General features: G+C 35.6%; 1 protein-coding gene across 1 annotated transcript in view; it reads left to right on the top strand.

Moving 5' to 3' along the window:
- The window catches only part of CNTN5 (contactin 5), a 276,614-nt gene that overhangs the window by 157,155 nt on the left and 102,319 nt on the right, over positions 1-17,140 (top strand). The window contains exon 11 of the mRNA XM_059840298.1: positions 404-554. Coding sequence (XP_059696281.1) covers positions 404-554 — 151 coding nt within the window. The remainder of the gene's footprint in view (positions 1-403; positions 555-17,140) is intronic.

Raw genomic sequence — 17,140 nt, forward strand, 5'->3', positions numbered from 1 at the left:
AGAGTTCATTTTGGATTGTTGTGGAATTAAATTAATTAATTTTTTTCATTTTGAACTATTTACCTCTAACAAGTTCATGATAAAAAAAAATAGGAAAAGTGTAGCTAAAACATTTTCATTATTTAATTTCTAAAGTTTCTAGATTTCATGAGTAGTTTAATCTGCTCATATGAAAGATTTCTCATGAATCTGTAGCTGGATTAAGTTATAAACCTACCATGTAATCCTGGCTGCTGATTTCAAATGTTTTGTAAAATTTCAACTTTGACATAACAATTTCAAAGAGAGAAACTGAGATTCTATTCCCAAAACTAAACATGTTTTTCTAATCTTCTCTTAGAACACAATGGAACAGAAGGCTCTGATTGTTCTCCCTAGAGTTAACCCACTTCTTTTTTAACAGCTTCGGCTCCCACTTTCCCGCTCAATCAAATGAGGAAAACAATAATTGTGACCAAAGGCCAAGAAGTTGTCATCGAGTGCAAGCCGGAAGCCTCTCCAAAGCCAACTATCACTTGGAAGAAAGGCGACAAAGTATTAAGGGAGAATAAGAGGTCAGAAGTCTGTTCAGTAAACTAAAATTGTGTCTGCATGTTGGATTCTGTGATATGTTATGAAAATGCAGCAAGTGACAAGAACATGCTGAATGTTAGCCTGGGTATGGCATAATTATTTTGTCAAGCTGATTTGTTTGACAGTAGTGACTTTATAGTTTCTGCAGTATTGAAATGAAAAATCTTAACATTGTTCAGAGATGCAGAGAGATGAAAAGGTGTTGTTTGTGGGGTTTTGTCTCTATTTTCTGTTATTAATTTCAAAAACCTTTCAATTATTCTGTAGAGGTACTACAAATTTAGTGTATGAAAGTATCAAAAGCATAAAGGCTGAACTATTCAGGAAGACATAAAATGTGCTTATTCATTTGAAATAATTTTAATAAGGCAGATTTACAGCTTGATCACAATGGAAGTCTATGTAAGGTTTGCTTTAAAATGTTTCAGAGAAGGAAAATATAATTCCATTATAAGATTTAATTATACTGGTAATTTCTGTACCCAGCAGTACATCTGTTTAACAGATTATGCTTGATTAAATAACTTCTGTCCAGTTTTGTATGGTAAAAGTAGTTTAAGCACTGCAGGTTAAATGCCAGATGTAATTGCACTTTACAAGATTGCTTATCTGTACACTAGAATAGTTTTGCTACTCTGCACATGGTCTTTAAGTACAAAGAGCAATCTTTTCCTCTTTCTGGTAATGTGGTATGTGAATGAAGTCATTTAGAATGACTTGTGTAGTATAATCAGAAAGATAAAATCAAGCCCCCCTTTTGTTGAATTTTTACAACACTGAGAGAAGCAGTAGAGTGCATCAGTCCTCATTAGCTGCCAAAGCTATTTTGTTTAAGTGTGCTGTATTTTCATCTCATGACATTTGTTTTGTTCTGAGAAGGAAAAATGGGTAACATCTTGTCGCATATTGAATTTTTTTTGTTGAGGGGGAGAGAGCAAAAGAGCATTATATACAACATTTTACTAACAGGAGTGAGTTGTATCATTTGTATTGACAATATGACAGATTTATATTACAAAGGAGCTGAAAATATCAAATATTGTGACACTGATGTCTCTATGATCTACCTATACAGTTGATATTTTTCACTACATGACCTTTTGCTCTCATCTCCACAAAACTCACTATGGTTTCACTGATAACCACATGTAAATCACATTTTAATCCCAGACCAGTAAAGCACTTTTGTAATTATTTTATATCTGTCCAATCATAGCAAATCTCTGAAGTTAAAATCTTATGACAATAGATCTGAAGTTTCATTTTGGTATTTGTGGTTTTTGATACTTGCTTGTTTAGACAGAGGCTGGAACAAGAAATGATGAAACATGCAAAATGAAAAGCTGGTTGAACTATTTCAGATATTTGAAAGAAGAGGGTTGCATTCAACTTAATTTTTAGTCAGCTGTTCAAGGATTATCTTGTGTTATTTACAGCAGTTTCCCTTCATCTACTTTATAGAGGGGTGGGCATGAAAGAAATTTCAGTTTCAAGGGAATTTAGTTCTGTCTCTATACAATATACTTTAAACAAAAATAATAGAGTCTCTTTAAGAGAAGATGAGGAAGTCTACTGTCATTTGTGAAAGGAAGTGTAAACCAATAGAGCTGCCTACGAGAAACATCAAGGAGGTCCGAAACTCTAGCAATGTGGAACCTCTGCAATATAATGACATTAGAACCTTTGTAATATAATAACAACTTGTTTCCATGCTTTGGGCGCTCTGAGAAGGAAGGACCTGTCTTAAACATTTTAAAAAGGAATAAGCTGACATTGTAAACATATCTGTATACTTTAAAAATGGGCTTTCTTCATAGTCTGTTGATAAAAATCCTACCAAAAGAAAAAAAATTAGGAACTGTCATCTGATGAGTTCTCATGGACTATCAAGTCCTTAGAGATAAAAAAATAATTCATTTTAAAAATAGCAACGTTCTGGTTAAGTAATAAGGACAAGAATAGAACAGCATAATATATTTACTTTTCTGTCACAGTTTTTTTTTTCTCTTCTGAAGTGTGGGTATCAAGCGTACATTGTGTTTAAGTTTTGTGAAGTCTGTGAGCCCAGCAAAGGAATCTGATCCTTTTAGAAACATCAATAGAAGAGAGACCTTCCCCTCCACAGCAAAGAAAAGAATTCACTTGAACAGTGGGTCTGCTATTGCCTATTCTATGTCTTCCAAACTCTGTTGCCCCTTAGGTGTTTTTTATACAACAAAAGCTGGTTGACAGAAATACCTCTAGCAATGTTTCCATAGGTAACTGGAGAGAAGGCTGATTGTTCCTGTGGGACTCTTGGCTGGGTATAGTCCTCATTGCAGGTAGACCTTAAGTTCCTGGAATTTAATGCAGCCTGAAAACCTCAAATGTTTCAGATTCATTGGAAAGCCATGAACTTGGGAACATAACTGGAATGCCTTCATTGGCTTCATTTCTTGGTCTCTTTTACCTTTGAACAAATTATCCAGGTCAAGCCCTTCAAATTCATAGTATAGCCAGGATAGGCTTGATCCCCAGAAATCATTTTGAGCAGCCAGGTAATTTGATTCTTCTAGGAAAGCATTTGCATATTGTAATAGGTTTTTCAATTCAGTTCCAAATGAGTGGCAAATCTATGAGATAGGTCCAAAAGAATTAGGATATTCAGTTATGTCAGCTATTATATATCAGTTATTTGCTGATAAAAAGCATGGTTCCAAGTTTTACAATCTCAAAACATATTAAATCTAATGAAATTGCTCCGATAAAAAGATAGTTATTTAATGAACTTTCTGAAGTGTTTACTATTCATCCTGTTAACCAGAGATAAAGATCTAGAACTGATGCAAAAGAAATTAAATAAAACATATGATATTAGAGATCTTTTATGCAGAAGACTAGAACTTCTGAAGATCAGGGCATAGTCTGTGAAGCTTACTGATACAGGACATTTAATGATCAGCATTTGAACAGAATTCAAGTCTCTTTTATATATCATTATCTCAGTGAGTCATTAATGCATTCAATCAAAGATAATTTCATCTGCAGTTTCACCCAGCAGTTAAAGGAAGGGAATTGTTATGTTTCTATTTTGGAATTAAAATACAGCTGAGCACAACACCAATATCAGTGGTGTAGATATAGAACATATTTAAGTTGCATATTTTCATTTGTCATCTCACAGTAGTTAAAATTCATAGCTATCTTTCCTAGCAACTTGTCTCAGGCTGGTAGATGATTGTGTCTCATTTATGGCAGGCTATGATAATGTGTGCTCTGGTTAATGATTTGAACAATATTTTCATCTACAAGAATTTGTAAAGAACTTTGGAATATTTTTGTTCATAAGCAGTTTTGGTTTTATAGGAAAGGGGATTTTATTGGTAGCAAAGTCTGAAAAAAAAAGGTCTTGCTTTGTTTTTTAGTAAACAGTTTGGTTGGAACTTTGCTTTAGAACCTAAAAAGGAGGAATTAGACCCTTGGGCAAGAGTTCAGTGACCAAAATATATTTTTGCGAAGTTTCTGAAATATTTCAATCAGATACTTCCTAAAGTGTAATCAAACCATCACTTATTGCTTTAGCATCAGCTTCTAAACAAGACCAAGACCCAGCCCATTCAGACCACAAAGCCATCCAGAAGCCTGTTCATAATTAAACATTTTTTAATTTACAAATCAAATTTTAAAAAAGGCAACAAAAGTGATTTTTTCTTGACAGTAAATGTTATCATGTACACTAGAATGGGCCAGAATTTGGTGTCAGTTGCACCAATATAAAACATGAGTTCTAGTAACAAAGTTAATGATTAAATTTAGGACAACTATTTTCTAAAATTTTTTGCAATTCCTGTGTTCAGGTATCAGGTGTTTTATAATGATTTACAACTGCATAAATTTTTGTGAGCCATTATTACCTGAGCTGTAATCTCTTTTTCTTCACTTTCTTAAAAAAAACCTTCTTTTCTTTTCTAGATTGCCTTGTAGTGGTGATTACAGTTGATGTTTAAATAGATACTCCTGAGGAGTCAAAAGTGTTGAAAAGTCTTATAAGTCCTTCTTCATCTCTTTTTGTGCTTTCTCATACAACTAAAATATTCTCCTCATTAAACTTATATTAAATTTTTATTCTAGCTCATTATTTCCATTACATATACATTAATTATCATTAAAATAAAATAATTTGAAAGCACTCTAGGAGTGAAAATGTTCTCTTTAGTCCCTATTTTTTCTTCTTTATTAAGACTACCAAGTAATAAAAATAATAATAATTTTAAAAAGCCCAGTTTAACCTAAAAATGTGTCACCAAGGAAGAAAGCACAGCTTAACCAACAAATCAGTAACTGAAGGAGCAGGACTTTTCTAGTCCCAATTCTGTGCTGCTTTATTTTGCCTTTGTTCTTTTCCTTTTGAAGCTTCTCAAATTATAATGCTTTGTTTGTTTTACACTGTAATTTGTGTGCAGATTAATATTTAATCTAAAAAAAATTATAAAAATATAGGGATGACCTAATTCCTATGTATTCATTGGTAATGTAGTTCTGTGTTCATGGATTTTTTACTTTCCATATGGCACAGTGGCACAGTCTCAGCTTTCTCCTTCACCTCACAGAACAAGCTGTGCAGAAAAACATTAAGGTCAGACTCACCAGAGATCACCAAGAGCAGAGCAGTGCCAGTCTCTGTGGCCACTGTGTAATTGCTCATATTGATCCACCTATGTCCCAGATGAATTTTTGCCGAAGACCTAAATACACTAAGCCTTTCTGTGGGGAAAATAAATGGTAGCAAAACTCCACCTGCCACTTCAAATCTGTCACTTTTTCTATGGTGCAATTAGATTCCTTTGTTCTACTTCTGTTTGAAGGAGTTCTTAGATAAGATGAGAAAACTTGGTATGTTAAGCAGAAGAGGGAAATTCAGATATTTTGAAAGTAATAGACAGGGTTTCACCAGGACTCAAACTTCAACATCTCTACCCTTGCAATACACAATCACAATGGTAATTTTATTGATTGCAAGTGGGTAAAAACTCTTTCCTTTTTTTCTGAATGATAGAAGAGAATTACGGAGCAGCAGTGAGTGGCATGGAGCTCTGGATACACCTGGTCCACTCCCAGGATCAGAGCAGTGTCAGCTAGAGCGGATTGCTTAAGGTCATATCTAGTCAGGTTTTGAGTAACTCCCAGGAGGGAAGCACTGCAGCCTATCTGGGAAATTTGTTCCTACTAGAGTTAAGTACCCCTACGGTAAAACAAAACACCAAACCAAAAAATGCAAACAAACAAAAAAGAAAATTTTTGTATTTGAATGAAATTGATGTTTACATGGAATTGCATGTGTTTCAGTTAGTGCCCATTGTCTGTGTCCTGTCACGGGGCACCACTGAGAAGTATCTAACTCTGTCTGCTTGCTTCATCCCTTCAGAGTGTGCACATCAGTTGATCAGTGCCTTTAACAGCTGGGAAGCTCTGATCTGTAATAAATATGGCCATATAATGAGCTTCTATCAATGCTTCTTCCATGACACATGAAATTCTCCATTCAGTGCAGTGCCAAACCTGCCTGGCCAAAACTCATAAAATGGAGATGTCTCTTCCCCCTACAAAACCTTCCCAGAGTGTATTGCCATGTTGCAAAGTTACTCTCTGCTTGCCATATATTCTTCATTTACTGTGTGCCTTCCCTGAGGTAGATGGGATGGATTTGCAGCCATGATGAGGCCTGTAGAGGCTGAACGTTGAACAGCAAAGTACTCAATAATAATATAAGTGCTCTGACAGTTATTCCTTTATTACAAATAAAATTAGTGGATACAGAAAATAGAGATATATGGGTATGTGTGGAGTTTCTAAACATTAGAAGTACGGAGGATTATTTATGAGGAAACTTTGTCTTCTGTGGGTACAAAATTGCAAGCCATACATTGACCTGTGAAGAACAGGAGAACACTAAACTGAGCTCCTTAGGTGAGAAGCATTGTCTATAGGTACTAAATTTAGAATAAAGCCACTGGAGAGGACAAAGTGTTCAAGCTTCATGTAACAATACATGAGGGAATGAATTGAGGCTGCTGAAGTTTGCCTTGAACTAAGCTTGCTTTATTTTGCTTTCTTTCAGTTATGTTTCCCTAACATTCAGCAGCTGTAAAAGAAGTCAGAGAAAAGAAAGAGATCTTTAAAGGGGACATTAAATTCCAAATACAAATATTATACAAAGACACAGGGAAATCTGATGCTATTGCTTTTTACCTACCTTCAAGTCAATACTGAAATCTTTGAACTACACAAGTATCTGTGCTGTATGCCTAGATATTTCATCTGTCACACTTTGCTATGTAATTAGTGGAAGCACATAGAGCACTTAAATCTAAAAGTATCATCATTCAAAACCTTAGAAATAGACATGTTTTTACAGTCTTCTGGTCTCTCAAACTCCTTCACTTTCAGTTTTGACAGGTTCTTATTACAGTTTTTCCTCTTCATTCTTCTGTATTTAAGGATCTGTCAGTGTTTCCATTCTAAGTTCCTATTTTAATAGCTTTTAAGCTTAATTATGATGGAAAAATCAAAAAGGAAAATAAGGGTGTTTCAGAGCAGCAGCAAGAAAAAGATTGAGTTTGTAGGCAAAATCTGTATTCAGTTTAGTAAAGTGCTTTGGTTTGTACGTGTTCTGTTATGCTTTTGAATATGAACATGTAGCATAGATATATGTTTTCTTCATAATTATGGTGGTAGCTTTCCAAAAGAATTTCAGTTCTATATAACTATGGTTGGTATCATTTGTTTGAACTGAAAGTATGGACTGTGAAAGAAAAGAAGGTATATATGTAAAATGGATGGAAAATTATTCTGAATCACATTTTTGGGTTTGTCTGTTGGTCCCTGAGTTGCACCAGGCTCAACTTGTTCTTGGCACATGCTTTCTTGCATTTGTGCTATCAGCCACACAGACAGCAGAGTAGTTCAGCTACTACCATTCCAGATTTTCATAAGAATACCCTTTATTTCCTCAGAGTAATGAAATATCTCTAGGGTTAATACAACAACAGGGGCAATTTGTGAAGCATTATGAAGATTTTACTCTGTGCCCCCAGTTAAATATCCAAAGAAAATGACTATTTGTAACTTTTAATTAGTTTAACAAATAACATTTCCCACAGAATGCCCAAAAAATTATCTTTTTGTATCCACGTAAATTATCTATGAGATTCCATATGACTTCTCTGAATTGTCTTTCTTCCCAGGAATTATATTCAAGAAAATATATTTTATTATTTGTCCTTAATACAGCTGTGTAGGCACTCGCTGACTCTTTTTGGGGAAATAACTCTTGATTCAAATTAGAATTATATGTTTAGGTAACAGTGCATTGAAGTCTACATTTTAGAAATACATTCTCTTCTTCACACATTGGCTTGATATTTGAAGAAGTGTTTCACCACATCTTACCAATTTTCAATTCAAGCAGGATTTATTTGTGTTAAAATAGAGACACAGCTCCCTACAATAACCCCACTGCCACCCAGCTTACATAATTACTCTTTAATATCTATCAGCCACATATGGATGTTTTGGACCTGTTCAGGAACCTACAGTCTAGACACTAATACTTGAAGAGGTGAGTCCCACCCTGTAGGATCTTGTTTTTTGGTATTTTCATGAAACTGCATTTCCTTTATTTTGACTCAGTTACTGAACTCTAAGTATCCCCGATACTCCATAGCCCTAATTAAAAGTAAAAGCTGAAAAGATCAGTCATTTAAGGTTGCTGAGAATGCAAGAAATTTGATCTTCTTGTCTGTGTCTTGAATATCTGCTGACAACTAATTATCATTTGAGCAAAAAGTTAATTCATTTTGATTTTACTATGATTAATTTCTCTGTTGTTGTTATAAATGGCTGCCTGTTTGTAAAATATGACAAATCATCAGTCAGGCCTAAAGATTTTTCTTTGCTTAAGACTCCTCAAACTCTGACTTTCAGCATCATTTGCCCTTAAAAGAAACCTAATCTAAAAATCTTGGGATTATAAAGACTTAAATTCATGCTTCCAACTCTCCCACAGATTCCCAAGGGGAAATTTAATGATCAAAAAGTAGTGAAGAAAGAAAATACCCAGGACATTAAGAAAGAGAAGCTTCATGACAGAAACTCTAATCTTCCTGAGAGAGTTCTGCAAGTCACTTCTTTTCAATTTTTGCATAAATCATGGTCTAATTTATCTGTGGCAGGCTCATAATGGGATTTAGAGAGCTGGTTATAAAGTAGAAAAGGGAAACAATGATAACCTTGACTAAACAGTAAAAACAAATGGCAAGATCATCTCTTGACAAAAGGAGTCTGTTCCAAAGCAGCATTGTTTTACTAACTGAGCATATTGCATGAATTTCTAGAACATAATGATTTGGCCACACACCTAAACAACTCTCAATCTTCACTTATGTTTGCTTAAGAGAACATGTTTAAAAAAACAGTCCGGTACCCAGAAATATTAAATGGTATGTGCTCTGTGGGCTTTGGGCAAGAGCCTTGCTTTTCTGTATCTATGTGTGCAGTTAGGCATGGTTTCAGTGACAAACTGCCAAAATTTCCATCCCTCATCTCAGGCCTCTTGCTTTACAGTGGAAAGATCTAGGAATCCAATTCAGGTGGAAAACAGCCCCTTTATTTCCCCTAAGCTTTTTGTCTGGTATTTTTCTTTTAAATCATTCCCTTGTCAGCATGTCATAGAGATGCAGTCATGACTTGCCAGAGCAGCCCAGGAAGGACTGGAGTGATGAGCCATGGACTGGGAGAGGTGCTCACAGCAGAGTGTCTAGGACAGCACACACACACAATCTCTCATTTTTATGCCTATACATGCTCTGCACCAGTCAGGGCAGATGATTTACCCACACAAGTAAATGAAAAGCTGCCTAGTAATCCCAGCTGGGATTCCACTGGGATGCAATCAGATTAGCTATTCAGCAGTTAGTTCCTGGCTGGATTTTAGCTTCCCTCAAGTAGCTGTCCCAAGCAGTCCCTAAGCATCTGAAGTGTTTCAGCAAGTCCTGCTACACTGTCTGCATGCTGCCACCATGTTTGAAAGGCTAACATCATTGAATGGATGAAAGCATTTCTGTGATAGCTGACTTCCCTGGGGGGTGGGGGGAATACACCTATTTATGTTCCTGGTGGAGAAATAATCCTTGTATAAATGGTACAGCACATGAGAATCTCACCTCAGCCAGAGTCTCTGGGAATTATCACTGAAAAATTATCACTCTGGGCATTAGTCACAAGAAAAGTAATGATTTCTATGGCTCAGTGACATGTAACCATACAGCAACAAAGTGTTTCAAGGCTCTAGGAACCAAGTTAATTTTTAAATTAGAAAGAAGTAGAATGTGAAAGGAGCCCCCAAAGCATTGTGGAAAAGTTGTAGCATGAGCCCAGATATCTTGGATTGAAAAATTTTTTCAGACTCTAGAATATGAGCATGTATTTCAATAATATGTTTTAACTTATAGCACATATTGCATTTTGAGTGATGTTTAATATTTTTTAAATCTACCAGTCAGCATCCATGATCTGTGTGAAATCTACAAAGATCTTCTACACATGAGTTGTCAGAATTCATTTGGCACTGCAAATCTCCTTTACAGGGGATATTCTTCCCTATCTGTCATAAATCTAAAGTAATTAGGGTGTTTTTTCAACAGATTATCATCTATTGCATCTAGATTTAATTATATTTTCTTCTTCATTGTGAAATTTATAATGAAATTTAAATATTAAAGAGGAATTTTTTATGCTTTTGGCATCTTGTCTCACATTATGTTCTGACACTCTCCAGTCTGTCGGTCTCAAAAATCAAGAGACTCTGTATTTATGTGCTAATTGGTCCCAAAGAAGGAGAATAAGTTTATGCATATTTTTTAAAAAGTAGATAAATTTTGCAGAAAATTAAATTTTGTGCAGAAACTTTAACAAATTATTCATTATTTAGAAAAAAAATATGGTGGAAACTGGCTTTCCAATTACATAAGTAAAAAAAAAATAGCTACACTAATCTAGAAAACAATGCTATAATTAATCCACATAGTCATGACAGGAGATAATGACTCTCTCAAGATCAATGATCTTCAGGTCTCTGCCTAACTTTATGAACACACTTCAATCCATAAATGACCATAAATTTACTATCCAGTCAGCAATCTCACTGGTGTATTTCTAAGCAGTATATGGCAATGAAATTATATATTATCCAGCAAAAAGACACTCTAGGTCAGAACAAGGGATATCCGTCCTGTTTGCATTTTGCATAATTTCAGCTACTGTAGAACCTCAGTCACTGCTGTTGTCAAGGTTCAGATTTGCCTCACTATGAAAAATGGACACCAGATTTCCTCATGAAAATTTTATGTCTTTTTATCTATAAAGAAAGCCAAAATAATAATTTAAGTAATATGAAAATTAGTATCACAAATCAGTTTCACACTGTTACTGATCATGGGATACATTCCTTGTCTTTCATCAGTATCAGTCTCATGCTCTCATTCAGACAAGAGGTTAAATTAAAAGAATTTTAAATGTAATGTTTCTCCCTAGTAAATCACGGCGAGTAGGCGAGAATTTGACAATATTTCTGAAAAACAACATGAGTGATCTACCACTGCTTTTAAATTGTAAATTCACTTACTGCTGGGAAAGACACTGTCTCTAATAAGATCTAGTTGTGTACAACATTAATTTCACAATGGCATATTACCAGTATCAGTGAAAATCAAATTACTCTGATATTAGTGGCTTCCATGTAAGTAGATTTTCTACATATATATCTGAGATTCCTACATTTCTCATTTTTCTTTTCAGTGGCTGTATACAGCTCCTCTCAGTATAGCAAATAAATGAAAGTCAGAGGGAAAAAAATCATAAAAGTAATGGACACAGGAAGCTTAAAAATATACTGAGGCTTCTTTTTGCTAGGCTAGCCTTGAAAAAGAAAAATGTTCTAGCAAAGCAAGCTGTTGAGTCATTTGATATTTGTGAAGGCTTTTAATGAACATTCTTCAACCTTGCCCTTCCCTTCCACTTTCCTCTAGCTAAATCTTTTTAAAAAATGATTTCTCCAGTTTCTGGTTTTCAAATTTAACAAGTAAGAGCTTTTAAGTTAATTAATATTCCATTTAAATCAAATTATTAAAAATATTTAGTAAAATTAACACCAACATTAATATCTTTAGCACTTCACTGGACCTAATAAACTAGTAGGCTTCTTTTTCTCCTGTCACAGAGGCCTGTCATTTCTGTACAGTCACTAACATAATTTTTAATGTGTGCTCACTGACTATTATCTCTCCACAGAAGATATAATGAGGCTAGAGGTGGGAAATGTATCATTTAAATTTTACCAAAGTGTCATTAAATTAACTGTGCTGATATAACTGAAACATATTTAAAGCATTTTAAATTTTGAGTTTCTGGATAAAAACTCAGAAAGCTGTATGAGAAAAGTTTGTTATTTTCATATATGTGTGTGCCTTAAGGTCACATTGAACTAATTTCCCTCATTAGGTAGTCTGAAAAGTGATGGTGTGGTATTGTACCAATGTAAGAAGGTGATGTGGTGTGATAGAAGTATGATTATGCTGGAGTCAGAACAGGCACATTCTGAAGCTGCTAAGTGTTTGATGTAGCTTCCATAAACTTCCCAGTTTTACAAAGTTCTCAAACCATTGAGCAGAAGGATCTTTCATTACCCCATTTTTTGTTATTTTTGTAGGAGTGACCTCTTTCAAAGTTCTCAGATCTATGCATTACTTATTCTTTGACAAAAACAACAATCATTCTTCAAAGGAATCTCTCAGACTTTTGTCTGTGACTGTTTATTAATCTCATAATTGTCTCCTGGTATTGTTGCAGTTTCATATACTTTTCACTTTCATCCTCAAAAATTTTCTCAGCTCTTCAATATGTACTGCAGCTCCATAACCCCAAGAACATCCACTGCTTTAGTTCATTTAAGTCACTAAGTGGTATTTTTTTTCTTATTTTTTTTTAAGAAACCCTTCTTCCCATAGAACATTAGGTCCTCATGGTTTTTGGTTTAGAACTGAAAAGGTTTTCTGTAGCTTCTCTGTGGGTCTCTAGGTTTTCTGCACAGTTATCATTATCCAAAAATTAATCAGTATTTCTTTTTTGTCTAGCAAAAATCAATACAGCTCTCCTCACACTAAAAATTGCAAAAAATAAGTTCCATATTAGAAAGAGCCCAGATAAGCCTACAAATAGTCTCAGCCTTGATAATTCATTATCCCTCCTATCTACAGAAACTACATTGTCATGGCTTAACCCCAGCCAGCAGCCCCACACAGCCACTCACTCACTCCACCACCAGCAGGATCAGGGAGAGAATCAGAGGAGTAAAAGCCAGAGAACTGATGGATTGAGGTAGAGACAGTTTAACAGGGAAAGCGAATCCAAAACACAGCCCCATACTACCCATAATAAAGAAAATTATCTCTACTCCAGTCAAAACTAGCACAATGTCCACAAATTTCTTGGACTCATTGACAATTCCTATTTTTTTGATATATTACCACACAACTTTGAAGCACTTTTACTTTTTGCTCTTTTATTGTCAGCAATTTTTTAAAGCTTCCTTTCTCTAACTCTGGTACGTCTTTGCTCTGAATGGATCCTGATATCCTTTAGTAATAATCCAAAGTCCAAATCATTCACCGTCATCAGTTCGAAGCAAAATGTTTTGGAGCTAGGTAGTAAAAACATTATTAAACCAAACAAACAAACAGAAACACAAAACCACCTTTTTTTTTTCAGTTGATCTTTATTTTCTTTTTCTTTCTTTTATTTTGTTTTGCTCTGTTATATTGCACTGCTCCTGGAAAGCATGACTGTGTAAAGAATAATTGAGACTGGATTCAGTTTCTAGAAGCCATCTAGCCTAACTCCATCCAAAAGTGAACTAACTGCATCATGTTTCTCAGGAGTTTGTCCAGGCCAGCCTTGAATATCTCCACGGATGTAGATTCTATAACCTGTCTTGTCAACTTATTACAGTATTTGGACACTTTCAGAGTATGTTTGCTTCTTAATATGTTGCCTCATGTTTAATTTGTATCTGTTATCTCTTAAATTTTGCATCTTCAATTCCAGCTCTGTCTTCCCTATGCCCTCCAATACATAGATATACTCAGAAGAAACTTTAAAATATATATATATCCTTCACCTTCTTTTCTCCAGGCTGAAGAAAAAAGCTTCAGATTTCCCCCAGCCTCAACTCATTTGTTGTGTGCTTTCACCCTATGAGCATCTTGGTGTATTTCTTCTGGACTGACGCTAGTACATCAATATGATCAGTATGTCAGACACAATCCCAAAAGAAAAAGTGCCAAATAGAGAGAAACGATTGCTGCTGTGAACCTGCCAGCTGCCTTTTACTAATGCCAAAACAAGTTGGCCCTTTCACTGCAGGGGCTCATTGCTTACTCATGTTCAGCTTGGTGTCAACCGAGATCCTAGGTCTTTCTCTGCAGACCTGCTTTTAGCTAGTCATGCTAAAGCTCTTCTTTACAGATGTAGAACTTTAAAAAAATGCCAAGGTTTGTCTCAGTCCTTTTTTCCACCTGCTGAAATCCATCTGAATGATAATCATGCTCTGCAGCATATCTATCACCCTCTCCATTTGGTATTTTTGTGAACTTACTGCATGCAGTCCTTGCCATTGCACATGACATTTACAGGACCAGGAAACAGCAGTAGCCCCTCTATAGGACCATAAGGAATGCCAGCTAGTAACCAGCCACCAGCTGGATTTTATCTCACTGAGTTCAGACTTTTGAAAGAGAGTGTAACCTATTCATTCCATACACCCCCACAAAGCAGGCCCCATTATACAAATGCTGGCCCAGGATCAGCTGGCCTTGATGCCTCAGCTGCTGCCAGGGCACTCTGCCTGGCCTGAGGTTACAGATTTACAGGAGTAAATGACCCTCAGGCCAAGATTTAGGAAGACTGCTGTTGCCTAAAATCACGTTCTGAGTCTTCCCCATCTTGAGAGTTTCCATCTACCATTCCTTCAAGTGCAGTTTGTAGCTGACCCTCATTTCTAGTTTCACATGGTCTGGGCTTTTGCCTCCTCAGGGTCTCTGAGAACAACTTGTCAATCACCTCTCTGCTCTCTCTGATGTCCCACAGTCCACATGCACTGCTGCCTGCACTAGCAACTCCTGGGTCTGTGGCAGGGGCTCTGCAGCCTGACAGGTACATGGGTGCATCTCAGCACCAGCCAGAAAAGTACTCAGGTCAGTTCTTGACAGCAGTCACCTGAAGACAGAAACACAAGCTGTCCCTAAGCAGAAAACAACTAAGAGAATCCACCTCTTTGCTGAAGGAAGCAAAAGTCTAGAAGACAACCTTCACCAATAGCAACCCACCAGTAAATGCCAGAAAAAGCTCTCAAAAGAAGATGGGAACTGTAGCAGTGACAGCTAGCTCCCATTTGCTGTGCTTTGGGAACTGTGTTTACCCTATAGATGATTTTTGATTGCTCATTTGTATTATCTCAGCTGGGATGGGAACATTTCCTCAACTTATTTTTTTCTTATCACTTTCCTGGTTACTTCATTTTATGCCCACCTCATATTTATAAAGAAAAGATAAATTTAAAAAATCAACTTTTCTAATTACCCCATAATCTAAATCCAGGATAAACTAAGATTTTGCAATTACTTAATCAGAGGAGAAAAGAAAGAATTCATTTTACTGTATGTGAGTGATAGCTCAGTTCTAGGGAGGCTTAGGAGGAGGGTAAATGGATCACCTGAAGCTTGAATCTGCATCAGACAGGTTGGTGCAAGGTAGTGGTTGCTCTACAGCAGGCTAAGGGAAGAGACAAACAGGATCCTGGGACACAAAGACCCTGTACTGCAGCACCAGTGCCTTGCATAAGCTTGGCTTTCTCTCTTCATAAATGGCATAACACTCAGTGACTCACTTCTGGTTGAGATATAGATCCACTTCAACTCTGAAATTGCTTATACTGTAAGCACATTTTCTAATAAATAAAGTTTAAAAAGTATCCAAATTAATATACTTTTAATTTACCTTAGACCTTAAGTGCATTCAGGAGAAATTATGCTAAACAGTTCAGACTTCATGCTGACATTTCTGTATCTTCAGACTAATCTTTAACAACCTATCTCCTTGTTTAAGGATTTCTCCTTATTCTCCTTTTTCTGATTTCATGCATCACTAAGCTCTGAAAAATTCCTGTCTTGGAGCAAAATATGCACTAATTTTGCTCTGACAACCTTGTAATGGGAGTTCTAATACTTAATACACTTTTTTTCTAGTAAGAAAAAAGAGAAATAAAAGGCCCCCTGTGATAATATAACCTGAGTTATATGATAAGAGGTGCTGTTTTCCACTGTTATGTATTTAATGCCAATTAGGAACAAATTGTACTGTGTGGTTTATTTCTGCAATAAATACCTTTCAGATGAAAAGTGGTATTTCTGGGGACTTAAAATTCCTAGTACTTCAGGAGCTAAGTTCAGCATTCAGAAAGATACATCAACTGAAGTTTTATCCCCAGATTCCCCTTAGTAGTTAATTTTTCTTGAATCAGTTTCTAAACCCTTCCTCACTTTCACATGCAAGGCACAGTGCATTGTAGTTGTGTTGTTGTGTTTTGTTTGGCATTTTCACTCTCTGCCCCTTCCCAGGATCAAGGCCCACACAATAGTTCTTTGTTGTCCACTGGTTACTCACTCAGGGATATCTTACATCCTCTTTGATATTCCATTAATACACAGCGTTTCTAAATTCTAATGTCACTTAAAAGACTCATGCAATTCAGGCTATTGAATTTAAGCACACGTGCTTTTTCCTTTAAGACATTATTCCTGCTTGATGCTTGACTTCTGCATTATGGCTCGACTGCGCTTTCATGTGGCACTGAGATAAAAGCCTATACTAGAAAGTATAATCCAGATTTCATACTGAAGAGAATCCCCTGTGTCTAATACAAAGTCCTATAAAAGGAAATACTTGCAACCGCAGCAGTAAATGGACCCTTATTTATTAAAATTCATTTATTCCTTAGCAAGGGACTTCCTGTTCAACTGAATATAATTTGCTGTAATATTAATGAAAAAAATTGTCACTGTAGAAACATAATATTGAAAAGAACTAATTCAGACACTTCCAACAGGACCCCAGAGAGTAGGAAACTGTGTAATAAAACTGACTATACACTGGTTGGATAATAAAACCAGGAGCACCACTCATTTGCAGATCGTATCCTCAATTTTTTTAACTTTTAATTCTTCAGTTTATAAATTTTAATTTAACCCTTCTACTACTTTTTCCTGATGTGTGTGTTGATTTCTGTATGCATGTGCTTTTTTTTCTTGGGCTTTATTTTGTTTTGGGTTGTTTTTTTTTTTTTTTTTTTTTTTTAATGTAGATCATTTTCTTCCACGAATGAGGTATTATTTTCAGAAATAAGACATAAAAAACTGAAAAAAGAGTTCTACCAAATCATTGGAGCTAAACTCACACATGGGAATGTCTGTATGATAGT

The sequence above is a fragment of the Haemorhous mexicanus genome, chromosome 2, assembly GCF_027477595.1.
Source record: "Haemorhous mexicanus isolate bHaeMex1 chromosome 2, bHaeMex1.pri, whole genome shotgun sequence".
In the NCBI taxonomy this organism is placed as follows: Eukaryota; Metazoa; Chordata; class Aves; order Passeriformes; family Fringillidae; genus Haemorhous; species Haemorhous mexicanus.